At 42.2% G+C, this 15,795-nt stretch overlaps 1 protein-coding gene across 1 annotated transcript in view; it reads right to left on the bottom strand.

The window, feature by feature from the left end:
- The window catches only part of LOC138178453 (uncharacterized), a 92,829-nt gene that overhangs the window by 4,048 nt on the left and 72,986 nt on the right, over positions 1-15,795 (bottom strand). Inside the window, exons 1-4 of the mRNA XM_069110327.1 lie at positions 11,050-14,975; positions 5,899-7,137; positions 5,089-5,580; positions 3,783-4,618 (exon numbers count right to left, since the gene is read on the bottom strand). Coding sequence (XP_068966428.1) covers positions 5,141-5,580; positions 5,899-7,137; positions 11,050-11,215 — 1,845 coding nt within the window. The 5' untranslated portion in view covers positions 11,216-14,975 and the 3' untranslated portion in view covers positions 3,783-4,618; positions 5,089-5,140. Of the gene's footprint in view, positions 1-3,782; positions 4,619-5,088; positions 5,581-5,898; positions 7,138-11,049 lie in introns of the transcript that reaches the window.

The following is a 15,795-nucleotide window of genomic DNA, read 5'->3' as shown; positions in this document are numbered from 1 at the left end:
ATAATTACACCATTTTTATCGTACCATTTTTTTTTTTGTAAATTTTTTTTGCTTTCGTTCAAGTTTACACTACGGCGACGATCTAACGTTAGTTTGTATTCGCGTGTTCATCAGTTCTGCGGTTTGCTACATCGTTTCTTTTCTTTTTTCCTTTTTTTTTTTCCTTCTTTACCATTGAATAATTAACTCCACTAACTTACCATGCTTTCCTGTCCACGAATTTGACAAAAAAGCATCGAGGAAATCGTGTTTCGAAAACTTTTTTCGACGCTGAAAATAGTCTTCGAGACGGCAACGAATCTTTGTAATTTTTTATTCGAGTCAAGCATTGATCGCTGAGTCGTTTGATCTTAAACGAAGGAATTTAATTATTTGTCGATCTTTTTAATTCAAACAATGGCGAGAATTATTAGAAGTTTGTTAAAAATAGTATTATGTGACAAAGATAATAATAATGGCGTTAGTAATAAGTAACGTGCTTTCATACTTGTATAGCATCTTTTAAATTAATTATCACCACTATTAGCGATTATTAGACTGCAGGTATCTATGCAAATTCATATTTCTCCGAACGCAACACTAAAGATATGGTATCTAAACAGAAATTTATTTCACGTAGTAAGTATTATAACAACTACTCCACTTTCCATATTTTACACGTATCCTGTTCGTTTTTGTTTCTTTAAATTTCTCATAAATGCATAAAAATCTCTAGTCTAGCAGTTATTGAATGAGAAAAATCGTATCGTAGCTCTTCATTAAATAATAATCTCAGTGATCAATTGCTTGCGCTATACTATATCTTTTTTAATTTTCTAATTCGAAGAATCCAGACGTTAATATACTTCGCCTTTCCTAAGAAGTTTTATCTTTGTTAAAATTTGTTGCGCTGATGAAGAAGATGTACTTTGATAACCATATAGATCATTCTCTTTTGTTTCATTATTGACTACCGTTACGAGGTTAACTCTAATTGATTAGAGATTCGATTGACTGTCGAGTATTGTGTATTAGAGCACGAAAACGAGACTGGTACAGCTTGTGAATATCATTGAAGATGTGGATCAAATTTGCCAACGACCTGTTCGAATTGGTCGCTCCCGGTTATCGCAACACCGGCATGAACTATTATTATCCGTCTCCCATAATATTGAATAGAACCGGAATGTTTGGTTTGTCCCATGGAAACGAACGTACGGGACGATTTTCGAAGCTGTTCCCTTAATCGTTGAAACTTGGTCAGACACAGACTCGCTTAACTAATCGTTAATTAAAATGATATAAATAAAAGCGTTAAGAGAAAATAGCTACTACGTCTAGGAACCTTATACTTACAATTATAATAGACTTTATATAAGAACGTGGAAAAATAATCGAATATATTTACATGTCAACAGCCAATCTAGTCTTATAGAATCGAACGGACGAACGTTAGGCAAGTCTATTTCTGACTTTTTGCTCAAACACTGTTACGAGCAACGTACACGTGATTTCATTAATTCCGTTTACAACCGTCGATCTATCAAAAAGAGTGGAATTAAATTCAGAGTTGTATCTGTTTTTAAAATCTTCCTCTTTTTCTCAATTTTCACCCTTCAAGGCTATCATGGATCTTGTTTTGATGTTATCGTTCAGTAACGATACCACCACCGTCATGTTGTTTGTTCCTCGTCTAGATCGAACAACGATAAAACACTTAATTATGTAGTTTAAAGAAGATTCGTCTCAGTAGACTCTCATTCGTGATCGCCTTTAAGGGTTGAATTTTCTTCCATTTTCTGTTTTCGATGAATCACTTGCACGTTGCTGGTATGTCGAATGCAGACGTGAAAATCCTCGAGATCGAGGTTCGACGTTGCTCTGCTAAACAGACACACGGCGCGAGAAAACTTGCAGACGCATTCGACGCCGTTTTATTCTCATTTTCTTCAGTTTATTAGAAACTTAAACCGCTAAAGCTCGTTTGTTCCGTTGCGTCCGTTTAAAAACTACTTAACGCGAACTAACCGATACGTCGAGTACGCAATAATACAATCGGTCGATCCCCTAAGTTTCTTGTTTTTTTTTTTCTAATCGCTGAAAATGTTTTCGTACCAAAATATCTCTACGGTCGTTATAAAAAACGCGTTTTTTTCCCACGTGAAAGCAATAGCGACACGAACAACTTAAATTTAAGAACGATCACTTCACCTATTATACAAGACTAAGCCCCGTTTTTCGAGGCAACCTAAGATAAAACGATACAATACAAGCGTAGCTCACTGACTAGAGCGGAAGTCTCTTTATTTCTTTTTTCAGTTTCTTGCCGGTGCTTGTCCTTGATATTTTCTATACGTCGACATTCCTTTCGTCTTTACCGCTTTAATTTTCCTTCCGTCGTTATAATAAAATATTAAATTAATATTACGATTAAGAACGTTGTAAGTACGAGTGAACTAGACGATAAATAAAACGACTATTGGACTAGGAACGATGAAAGCGTAGCTAACGATCTAAGTACAATCTTAGAATAGAACAGTCTAAATCTATTTTGCAATATTTGTTCATTTATTAACTCCTAAAATAAAAATTTACGCGCTTACAAACTATCGAGTAAGAGCTGCATTATTGCGTTATTAAATTAGAAATTTATGATAAAAGAAGAATCTAAAAATTTTGTTAGTGATCGATTATCAACTAGAAGCTTCTGACTAGATAAGCGATTAGGAAATTCCTCGAGGATGTACAAAATTTCCCTAATTTTTTAATATGCAGATCGAGTCATTCTATAAATCATCTCTCATTGAAGAAAAAAAAGAAAAAGAAAAAAACGAAAAATGGCGGTCTCGTTGGCGTATACTTCTGACAACGAGGAAATTACGGGAGGATGTTCTATAATTTAGGAGAGCGAAACGAGAGAGCGACCCTTTCGCCACCAATGGTCATTCCTGCATTCAACAGGTGGTCCAGTTTACGTGAAATGTTGATGAAAACCTCCGACGTGTGCTCATCCTCCCTCCATCGTTCCCATTGTACGCCAAGGGCGTCGATGGAACTTTGGGAAAACGATTCCTCGAGGAAATTACGTTCGCGTGGAAACTTTTCGCGTTTCTAACATCGATAGTCTCCTATCATTCATCGATAGATATCGGATATCAACTTGCCCGCGAATCATTTCGACGACGGTCAAGTTACGATACGATATATTGTTTTACCTCGTCGTGAAGATATTACTACATTTGTACGAAAAATAAATACGAAAGGAAGTTGAGAATGAGGTTGAGATCAATGTCGAGAAGAATTGAAAAAGAAGAGGCACGTTAAAACGTTGACAAGTATGAAATGGAGAATCAAACGAAATTTTCTTTGGCTATAGCTTGTCCTGAAATTAATTGGTCGCTTGAGATCGCTTTCCCTGTCACGAATCACGTTTCAGTCTGTGTTTCGACTATTTTATTCCGCGCGATAGAATAAGATAAGATAGATAAGATAGAACTAAGATAGAAGTCAAATATTCCTATCAACATGCTAATGATCCCAATTAGTGGATTCCCTATGTACAGGCTATTACATTAAGTCAAATTGCAGAAGAGCACGCAGAAAATCAATAAGAATGAGACGATGGTATACGAATTGCCACGCGACATCTGAAAACTGCCAAGTTTCATCAAAGAGAAGGTCGTTAAATCGACTTAGTAAGCGTACTTGGAGCATGCATTATTTTCATTGGATTCCGAAGTTCTTTGACTAGAATTGACCCGGTTCCCATCGACTATCGGCGATTCGAAATGAATTTTACTCACAAATTGATGGTCCCTCGATAGTATTGCATCGATTTTCGCCGCGCTGTTCGTTCTTTGCCTCTCCCTATCGTATTCCAGACACTTCATCGGGAAGCGAACGAGCGTCGTTTTCGTTTTCCTTGATGCCACGCGAATATCGATTTCACCGGACGACGAATAGAATCTCATCGAGCGTCCATGGACGAAAGGAATGTCGTTTGAATCGCACCGTGCGCGTCTTGATGCAATGAAACACGTGTCTCCTTACTTCACGACGATTTATCCCTGTATATACGCTCCGTTCTCCTCGAACGTTCCTTTCTCTGTGCGAACACGACTTTAATAAACAGCTTACGTTAATAATATACGCCTTTGAATGTTTACTCACACGAAGAACGAAACGAGAATTCAGAACGTTAGTTTAACCACGATATTCTCGTGTTGGTTCAACGTCCGCCTATTTTATGGGTTTCATCTTCAAAATGTCTGTTCCTTGCTTGCTGGTAGCTTCTGGTGACATGAATCGCGATCAGTTTGAGATCGTTCGCTTACCCAAACTGGGAACTCGAAGAATTCGTGATTGCTGGTTAATCGAAAAATCACCTGTGACGTCAACGATCGAAATTCTTCGTTGTTTCTGTTGTTTCGTGGACGAATCCTTCCTTTTACGCTTTTCATCGAGAGAATGGTTCGTGGGATTTTTTGGAAGTTTACGAGAGGGAGGAAGGGAAACAACGAAGTAGTCATCATTGTTGGAACTGTTGAATTCCAGAAAGATTAAATTTACCCATACCAGAAGGGATTGCACCTTGGAGAATCTTTTCTTGCATTTCGTTTATCGTCTGATGTGTCGCCAACTGAAAGAAAAGAATTACGAGTTCATTTCTTGGAGGACAAATTATTTCGAGGATTCAGAGATCTATCAAACATCTTCGAGCTATTCAAGTATCTTACTACATTCGTTATCTGTTTACACTAATCAGTCAAACTTTCTTAAACATTCAAACTTATAACTATTCAATTTCAAAGACTCTACTCCAATATCTGATATTCTCGCTTCTTATCCTTCAAACATTTTCAAGCGTTCACAACCACTTCCTGAATTGCTTCAAATTTTCTTATCAAAGATTCTATTCCAGTATCTAATATTCTCGCTTTTAACTTTTCAAACATTTTCCGACACCGTCAATTTCCATTTACTTAATTACCCAGAATTACTTTCCATAAATTCTCTTTTGAATTTTACCAAAAACATAACCCAAACCTGACTCAATTTCTTGTCGATCGTTCTTCAAATTTTTCCAGTACCCGAAGCTTAAAAACCTACTTGATGACGTGCAGCGACACTAGCGCCAAAAGTGACCATAACTCGATGGAATCTATTGAGGTGCATCTAGGTCATTGTTGGAATCGTCGTTCTCCCTTTGACAGGCGGACTCTAGATGCTTGTTCAGGTAAGATTTGAGCGCGAACGATTTGTGACACTTGTGGCACTCGTAGTTCTTGTCCGCGGAGTGCGTCTGCATGTGGGCGCGCAGATTCGACCGATCGGCGAACGCTTTACCGCAATGCGCGCATCCATAAGGTTTCTCGCCCGTGTGACTTCTCAGGTGTCCTTGGAGTAGCCACGGTCTGGAGAACATCTTGCCACAGACACCGCAACTGTGTGTTAGTTTATGGGTCAGCACGTGCATCGCAAGGGCTGGCATGCTTACGTATGCTTTGCCACAGTGGATGCATTTCTTCGCCGATTGCGAGTCAATACTACGATGGGTTTGCTTGTGTCGTGACAAGTTTGACGAAGTCGCGTACTGTTTACCTGGAAACAGAAAATTGTTATTGTGAACGATGGTTTCATGATAGGACTGACCTGCTGTTTGGCTCTGAATGGATTCTATTTTTCAAGGGACACATTTTATGTAAAAACTCTGATTTGAAAGCTTAATCCGTGCCTTTGAAGCTACAAAAATTTGTGTAATTAAAATTCAATATCTTTCTTTTTTAGAATATCTATAGCAAAGAAATGAACGACACTCAAAGAAACGAAAATGAGAATACTTTAGATGGCGTAATTCACTGACAACAACTACCCTGATCCCAATATTTCTCACGATTCCTAATTTTCTCAACAACTTACCGCACTCGCAACAGACGTAACGCCCGATCTTTGATGCCTCAAGTCCTTCAACCGGTTCAGCCTCCTGCGTTTTCTGAATAGGTAAAACCTTCTTATTCTTCGACCTCCCGTCAGTCACCAATAAAGTGTCATACGTATAACTCGCCGGTTTCACCTCGCTCTGTTCGAGCACTGTTTGCACCTCTTTATCCTTCTGACTAGGTTGCGAATTGGGATTATTATTTTCAATATCGCTGCTACACTCTGACGTAGGTGGGGTCAGTGGTGGTGCTGCCTCTATGGCTTGGAGAAGATGCTGTTGCTGTGGTAGTAGTTGGGGTGGATGATGTGTAGTCATGATCGGCGTGCACGGGATGGTCGGTGTGCACGGGATGGTCGGCGTGCACGGGATGGACGGCGTGCTATAGGTGAGCAGAATCTCTTGAACAGGGGACAGTGGGATGAACACGCTGCCCGTTTGCTGAACTATCGTTGCGCTGGGCTCGTAAATGATGCTCGCTGTTGTTGGTTGCTGGTGTTGGTGATGGGTGTAGACTGTAGAACTTGTTAAACCGATAGTGTTCACTTGGTAGATCGGTTGATTCGGTTGGTACACCGTCATCTCTTGGATATCGGTTGCAGGTGACTCTATCACGTTTTGTGGCCCGATGGCGACACTGGGTGGTGGTAATGGGGGCAACGATCTTGAGAGCTCTAGTAAATCGTGTGCAGCTTCTGTTTCAGCCGCTGAACGGTCTTTGAACATCGAGGACACGTAATTGGTGATCACATTGCCGTTATTGGACCCTATCCTTGAATCAGACGTGGAATGATCCGCTGTTTCTTCCACGTGGTACGGTGTAGCGGTGTTCGAGGATGGAGAAGGCTCCCTCGGTGGCGTGTAATGGAGCACGGTCGTATGTTGCTGATGGTCTGTGTGAACTGTTTTGGACGGTGATCTGGGAGCCGTGGAAGGCAACGTGGACGTCGTGATCGTTGTGTCCTCGACGCTCAAGGCGATTGATTCTGTCGTTTGCGGAGCTACCACCGTGGATGGTGAGCATGTAGCTGTGCAGGTGATCACCGATGTCTCCGTTCGAGCTGTAGTCGAAGATTCCGTCGATGGTGTACTCGTGGTGTTAGTCGTCGCCGTCATGTCCACATTGCTAGGCTCGTTTACCTTCTCCTTCGGGACATTCTGCTCGAGCGTCTTCGCTCCTGTCGTTGCAGTCGTATCTTGGGACTTCGCATTCAGGTATTCTACGACAGAAAAGATATTTCTGCAGCTGTGACTGATTTACAAAGTCGATTGATGTATTTAAGATGACCAATTCTTATATACAATTTTGAAATACCGTTGATGTGTTTAAAACAAATGGTCTTTGCAAGATATAGAGTTTAAACATGCTTAATCCCTTAACCTACAATCGTATGGGAGACGTCGTACGCCAAGATAATAAATCTTTCTTGTTTAATGATCAATTGTAGTAATTAGTTATCAAACATCTTGCAGAATAAAATTAGTTGTACCTTACACATGCATTTACATATCAAAAGATATGTGCAATTTGCACAACTTCGAACGCTCAGCCAAACCGTGAAATGGCTGGGTGTGCGACCAACCTTGTTGTCGTTTATAGCACGCGCTGTTGGAACTTAAGTCGTAAGGCAAGAATTAGCCTGGTGCATACGTACTTTAGAAAATCTTCAAATTAAATTTCTACAGAAGCGAGGCCTTAAATGAAGGGAGCCTTGTTCTACATCTTCGACTTATTTTTGTATTTTATTTTCTGCTCCACGTATTCTCAAACTTGATTTCGAAACTAAAATATCCGTCGTAATTTTGTTACTCTTAATCCCTTCCCGTACTTTAGCGAGTCAGACTCGCGATGAAGTTTTTGGCCCAAACATGAATATCGCGAGTCAGACTCGCGATGAAGATTTTGGCCCAAACATGAATATCGCGAGTCTGACTCGCGATGAAGATTTTGGCCCAAACATGAATATCGCGAGTCTGACTCGCGATCAGATATTTGGGCCAAACGTAAACATAACAAGCCGAGCTCGCGGACTGTTTTTTTGCCCGTTACGATCATGACTGAATGCTAGTTCCTGTTTACGAGCATCGGTTTGGTCTGTTTAGCGCACGTCGATGTCTACTACCGCTTGGGCCTGAGTTTCGTCGAACTGAATGGCACGGGAAGGAGTCAATCATCGTCTTACTTTGAGTCGTAGAATCTTCCTGCTTTGATCGTACCACAAGTTTAAAACCATAGTGTATACAATTTCGGGGTACTATTAACGTTACGAGGCTCATAAATTTTAAAATTTGAACGGTACTTCAAATTCTCTGCTCCATCGTTCCAGGTAAGTTCTCAAAGCGAAACGAGGAAGCTGGTGCAATTCAATAACCGCGGTTGCTTTCCTTCCTCCGAGAAAAAGGCACGGAAAAGTCGAAAAAAAGGAATAAGAACACAAAGGAGAACCAGGAGCACTTTGAGCAAAGGAGCGGAAACAGCATCGTCAGCCCTATTTCGTCCCTTCCGTCCGCGACAATGCGATATTAACGAGACAACTGACGAGCGACAGCGCGGCGCGTAACTCGATTTCTTAATTTGACTTTTTAATCGAGGTTTAACGAGGAGAAATCGCGGGGGAGAGGAGCGTGCCGGGTTCTTCTGTTGTCGACGTGCCAACGAAAGAGTGTCGAACCTCGTTGTAGCAGTGGCAAGAGGGTGAGACGAAGGAGGACCAGGGATTATGACGGCAAGCATGTTGGAAACGAGGTCAAAGGGGATGGGTGGCTGGCCAAGGAAAGTGTACGACCGAGCGGATATAAAATTTCACGATAACTCGGTTATGAAACTGCGTGTCTCGTTTCAACGACGCTCCTTTTATCTTCTTTCCTTTTTTTTCCTTAGAATTGTTTCGAGTCTCGATTCAGTGTTGTTGTCGCTGTGTTTCACGGACACCTCCCTTGGGATAAGTTTCTTTGCTATTAGCGCGACAACGTGATGAGCCTGCAATTTTCTCCGAGATCTACGGAGTCTTGCGTTTTCAGCAGTCGAGCTACAAGAAGATGAGATTGAGTCAATTGTGGGTTATTGAGTGCTTGGATTGGGAGAATTCTTCGATTTCATGGGCTGTTTTGAAAGATTTTGAAGTATCATGATTTTTCTAGATCAGATGATTGGATGCTGTTTTGATGTTTGATCGTTCGAAACAATTGATATTTGTTAATTTCGATATTAATTCTAGTACCGATTGGCTTAATTGGGAAACTCCAGAAAGTTCACAAAATGCAAGTAAGAACAACTATCTTCGTACAATAGCATTGAAAATCTGGAGAACTTATGAACCTGTTGTATCTATATATTACCTCAGCTTTTGTCATAGAAATTTGTCCCTTTCTCAAGATTTCACCATTTAAATCGACCTAACTGAAACGTCAAGCGAAATGTTTTATCTTCAGTAAGTTTCTGACGCTTTTACGATGGAAATCGTTCGTATTTCACGTTCGATTGGCCTGGTTTTACCGAGAGAGGCTCCAAGCAAGCGTGTACTGCCATTGTAACGAGTCTTAAGTGCGGTCTTTGTAGCTCCATTAACGTCTCCGGCAAGTTTCGCATGACACTCTCTCATTCACTCGATTACTGAACGCGAAGCATAAACGGGGCCGTTGCTGGAAACTGCTGCCACCGGGAACGACAATTCAGACAATTAATGCAGCTTTGCCGTGGTGAGTAACACGTTACCGCGAATTACTCCGACGCTAGGAATTTTCACCACGATGACGTTAAAATATTGTAACGACAAAGCCTCTTTAAAAGTATTTATAAAAATATATGTATATATATCATGGCCCTAATTTCGTAGTGTAATGCGAGTTGATTAATATAGTTTCTGAATGGTTCATTTATAAAAAGACGGAAGAGTTTGTATGTATTTGACACATTAATCCTTCGACTAAATCCTTCTGTAGTCCTTGAATTTTTTATATCTCAATTTCGCTTTAGTTTCAACTGAGTAAAAGTGTTTTAATGTTTTAAGAGAACCTTTGGCATAAAATTCAGATGAGAAATTACCTATATCAAGAATGATTCTTTCACATTTTCCACGTCATTCACTTGCATCGTTCACTAGTTATTTCCCACTACATAGACGATGTGAAGGGCAATTTAGTTTTTTGCAAAAGTATGCAGAAGGTTTTCTTGCTAGGAGCAAGACACGCGTCCGTGCAGTGCCTCGGCACGAGATGAACGATATATGGCTACAGGCTGAATCAATACCACGGGCCAATAGCAACAATCGTATTAATTGAACGTAATAATCGCAGGTAAGATATCGCTCAACATTCTTTGTCGTGATATAACGATACTCGTTTCTGAATCTTCACGCGCGACCGCGATCGATTTTCCGCTTCAAAGTCGACCATTATTATTTTTATTTGTAATCGAGCTTCATCCCTTTTCAGGATGATAACGCTTTGAGAATCATGCAAGCAATGGTTTAAAATAATCTTCGATGCTATATAATTCTTTTGAGTATGTGTTTGAAAATATTTTCTACGTAAGATAAAATTGAACATATTCAAATAAGTCTAAATAAATTGAGATTCAAGTAAGTCCGATTACGTCCCCCAAGAATAACAAAAAGTCCAAATAAATGGCAATAAATCCAGACGAATTTAAAAATATCTAAATAAATCTGAATAAATTCGAATAAACCCAAATAAATTCGAATAAATCCAAATAAATTCGAATAAATCCAAATGAATCTAAACAAATCTAAATAAATCCAAATAAGTTTAAATAAATAAAAAAGATAAATCCGACCAAATTCCAATAAATCCAAACACTGGAATAAAGAAGAACTAAAAAAGAAAAATATAATAAAAAAGAAAAAATAACAAAATTATAGTACAAAAATCAGAAGGAAGCATGTATCAACTTTGTATCTCGTAATCTTAATATCTGTACTCAATCGCAATAAGTATCAACCAATGAGAACCTTTGAGCTATAATCAACCCCCCACGTACTCCATAAAACATGAAATCCCCAAACACCTATCGCTTCTATCGTAAAGAATCTTGCTCGACCATTTAATTACTATACCAGGGATCATAATCGAGCCAAGGGTAGAACTATAAGAAGCCGGAGCCAGAATTGTACCTTGAGCAACAGGGGGTGCGACGCTCCCTTCTATGGGCGAAACTGGGATTTGTATGGTGGTCGGCGATGGCGTGGTTCTTCCGCGACCCCAGCTCTCGAATCCTCTGGCAACGTTGCTTATATACTTGTTGCACAGGGCCTTCTTCACCATATAACACCGCGGCATCTTGGCTTTTGGTTTCTTTCTCTTGGTCCTAGATAGGGAGAAATTCAGATCCGATGTAGATGAAGAATAAACAACTAACAAAAAGAAATCCTTCAATTTTTATATTTTTTTGGAAAAAAATTCTTCTCTATCTTCGTATTTCCAGAGCATCGGATAGATTTTTATTGAATTATTTCGATTATATTTCTGGTTAAAAAAAGGTATGACGAATAAGAAGAAATCCTCCAATGTTTATATTCTTTTCGAAAAACAAAATATTTTTCTCAATGATCAATTCTTCCCGAGTTTGTACTTCCAGAGCACCAGATAGACATTCGTTCAGTCGAAGACGATCGTCGTTTATCAAACGATCGATCGTGGTTTCGATTCGCGCAAAATGTCGCCCTAGTGGTCCTCGTGGAGGCCACCAGGATTACGGTCGATCGAACGATCGATGCTTCAGCCCAGTAACGCCTCGTTTCTCATCGTCAATCTTCTCGTCCTCATCCTACTTCCTGTTCGCGATTGGATCACCTATCGAGTCTCCTCTTGCTCGTTAAACAAATTTCGTCCTGTGTTCCCTGTGTCGTACGATGAAACGTGTTCCAAGTGGACTTACACGAGCGTCTCGAGAGGAACTAGTCAAGCTCCAAGTAATTGCAGCATCGATATTCGATTCGCAGAGTTGATAAAAACGGGACACTTCCTTGTGGCGGGCTCGTTTCTACCGGAAATGTCAATTCCGATCGCCGTTTGGGGGCGGTATTTTAATTCTAGATGTCGTTGCACGATTTCAAACGGAGCTACGTGTGTATTTCACGTAAATATATATACACACGTGTCTGTGTGTATAAATATACTTGTATATTTGTGTATTTATATAGTGTGTGTATATATACACATATATAGATACGTGTATAGATTTATATTAAAATATCTTTTCGGCGAAGCGAGTCAGTCCAACTCGAGATTTCAGATACACCCGGAAGTTGGGATTATCCGGAAGTGTTTCCTCACTGGAAACTTTCTTTTTAATAACACTTGGTTTGTGCGTGTTAATGTACGTGGTTCCAGATGAGATTCCTCGGTGTAACTCGAGTTTATAAGAGAGAAAGAAAAATGTAGCTTGCCTTGTTTTATTTCTTCTTAGTTTGCTTCTTTTGTTTCTTTTCTTAGATTCTCTTTGTTGCTTTACCTTGTTTGTAATATTGCTTTCGTTGTATTCACGGGTGGAAGATTACGTGGTTCTTACGGTATTCCTCGGGTTTCGTCTACTTTTGCCCTGTCTTCCGCTTACTGTCGCCTCCGGTGCTTACGTTCTTCCTCTGGATATATCTTTCATCTATACGCTTCATCGTAGTTTAATAAAATCCAAACAATCCGTATCAACTATTTTTATTAACGCTATTCTCTTCAGTAATTTTCTTTCGTACGCCGCTTGAAAAACTCTCTTCGATTAAAATTTGTTTCAGTGTTTACGGTTATTAAAAATGTACATATACTTCGTGATTATTTATGAATATTCATATTGTATTTAATTATTCATGTTTTATATCTCGGTTCGTCCTGATACCGCATCGAGTCTCTCTCAGAGGTCAGTTCTCGCCACTCGGACTACTTTTCACCGTCTACTCGCCCTCCTGATCCGAGCATCGTTCCATTCTGCCGGCAACACTCTCGTGCAGCATCGGGCGTGTCCATTCTCGCGACGATACCTTCATTTCGGCGATTTCGAGTGCGGTGAATCCGACAAATAATGGTCGCCACGCCGCGTGCTTCCTCTTACTCTTCTCTAAAACCGTTCCAGTAAATTCCAAAACAATCTTTCCCAATATATTCCTTCTTCTCGATACAAATCACCAATGTTCCCGATAAAAGCAGTCTCTCGTTGAACCTTCGATCTTCCACCATTAAACAGATTTTCTAATAAGAAGGTACAATTCCAGTAGCGTAGAGGAGCAAATCGAATCACCAGTTCCCTATCTCTGGAGCGAGCGGATTTATAAAATACGCTCGATTAATCGCGATTCTCTCGGTAGGCTGAATAACAGACGGAGCCAGCCAGGCTATGGTTCTTCCAGCTGAAAATTCAAGCTGCTATCTTCGAGTTAACGAATTGTAAATAACCGAAGGTCCTTTTTCGGAAAGCAAACGTGTGCGTCGTGGAGGCAGGCGAGGTGTGCCTTTTGCAGGGACGAGCAACAAGTTGGACAACAGGTCCGCGATGTTTGTGTATCCGTACGTGTGCGCTGTCGCCTTACGTGTGTAGTCGATAACTCCCTCTGGTAAGTGGTCCCCTCTCCCTTTCTCTCTTTCACCCTGTCTCAGTGTCTACCGGTAGCTTGGTGTCTTGCTTGCCAGTCAGAAAGCAGGAACAAACCCGTAGGAGGACTTTGCGCGACTTCTTCGCCCTCTCTTAGCCTCGTCGCATTGGTGATGGCTGGTTTTGTACGGCGGGGAAGCACCGCGAAAGGAGGAACCCGCGTGAAGCTACAACTCTGCCCTCGTGCGGCTGTTCGCGGGCCTCGTTGCAGCCTTGGATCGCCGGTGGCTCACGGCGACGAACCACGTATGCGTTCCTAGTCCCTCCTCGTACTCTTTCTTCGTCCCACCTTTCTCTTTCTTCTATTCCTCTTCCTCCCTAACACCTTCGATTAACGCAGAAATAATTCAGGCTCGACTTTACCTGTCTACTCGGTTCGATACGACTGGATCGTTTGTCGTAGAGGGGTTGCTTCGAGTAACGCACACGGAAAACCCAAGCTCACAATACACATAGACGCGAGTATCATGAAAGCAGCACTACGGAAGTATACGTAAAAGTAACCACGACGACGAAACAAATGACGGGCGAGCGTTGAAAACGATGTTGAACGAGGAAACGAAATAGGTTTTTGCAAGCGGTGGCACGTAAGTAACACTAGGGTCTCTAGACACGTAGAGAGAGGCACGACATGGACGAGCAGAGCGCGGTTACGAGCAGCACGACGCGCGCTTGGTCGACCGGTCAACGATAGATCGAGGCTCGTCCATGGGCCCCGGTCGCGTTCGACGACGTGGCACACCGGACGCGAACGTCTACGGGCACGAAGATCGAAGATGAAGATGTACCACCTGTGGGCGCAGAAGCAACAATTGTCCGCCGTGTATCGCGGTGGAGGGTAGCCCGACTACATGGCTCGTACCGGGTGTGGCTGGGGTGCAACTGCCAATGCAGCGTCGTCGAGCAGCGTCGCCCCGCGTCCTGGGCGCCTGCGTCCTTTCCTCCTCGCTTCGTGCAGAGCTCCTTCTCGCTTCCCTCCCTAAAAGGCCTGCACACAACCTGCCCGGTGTTGCCCTCTCTGTCTTCCCAGTCCTCCTCCACCCTCTTTACGCTTTGTCTCTTTTTTTCTTCCATACTTTGCCCCTATTTCTGTCCTGCTCCGTAAACCATCTCCAGTACCTCTTTCACCCTCGTAAACTGCTTCTCCTTCTTTATCCTATACGTTGGTTATTTCTTTCCTTCTTCCGCTTTATCAACCATCCCCTGTCAAGCGTGAGCAGCGTACTGCTCGTCGTCTCTCCGTTTCGCTTTTGCTCCGTTCCATCTCCAACGAACTGCCACACCGTCTCGCGAACACACACGCCAAGCATTATACGTATACGTTTATATATAAAGCTCTGGCTGGCTCCGCGATCGAGGGGTTGAAACGAGCAGAGGAACGAGGAAGCCGAGCAAGAGAGCGAACCGGCAGGGGTAACCCACCCCTCGCCGCGACGCCGATGTGGCTCTTGCCCATCGATTTTGTACGAGTTCGGGGCCGGAGCAACACCTGTTACCGCGTCGGATGGAAAAGAGTCGTGAACGGGGGGGTAGGAGCGGGTACGGAGAGCAACGAGGGACCAACGAAGAGAGCTATGCAACTAGCAGGCTGCACAAGGGGGTGTAGATGGCGAGAGAACGAAGGGTGGTTGCTTCTAGCCGGTGGTGGAATCATCCGGCGGGACAGAGATGGGATCGTCTAATGTGTAGTGAAATAGAGAAGATAGAGAAGAAGTATATAGAGATAGTAGAAGCTCGACGAACAGAAGGGTGATTCTGTGCAACAGAGAGAGACACCGTTATAGGAAGCGTTATGAGTGCGAGAGAGAAGAAGAAGCGAGGGTAAACAGAGACGAAAAGGAGGGTGGTTCGAGGGTGGCGAAGCAGGATGAACGGAGCGGAGGTGAGAACGTACGAGGAAGCAAGACAGGGAGAATGGAAGAGGGTGGCGAGTAGGAGGAAGAGAGAAAGGAAACGTCGGCGGCGGGCAAATAGCGACGTCGAGGAAACGCCGACGCCAATCGATAGCGCCGACCCCGGCGTCGTGCCGCGTTCGCTGCCAGGGTTTTGCGATAGCGCATCGCTCATGTTACCTTTTCTCTTTTTCCTTCTTCATCCTCTTTCTCTTTGCCAATCATCTAGCTCTCCCTTCCACTCACCGAAAGATCTCTCTTGATCCTTCTCCTTACTCATTGCCAGCTTTGCGTCCTGCTTTCCTTTTGCTTCTTCCTCTCTGCCTTCGTTTACTACCCCCTCTATATTCCTCCTTTTCACTCTTTTACTGTTTCTTGCAGGTATT

The sequence above is a fragment of the Bombus flavifrons genome, chromosome 1 (assembly GCF_040668555.2).
Source record: "Bombus flavifrons isolate JBK064 chromosome 1, iyBomFlav1_principal, whole genome shotgun sequence".
In the NCBI taxonomy this organism is placed as follows: domain Eukaryota; kingdom Metazoa; phylum Arthropoda; class Insecta; order Hymenoptera; family Apidae; genus Bombus; species Bombus flavifrons.
This window is presented reverse-complemented; position numbering and strand designations above follow the sequence as displayed.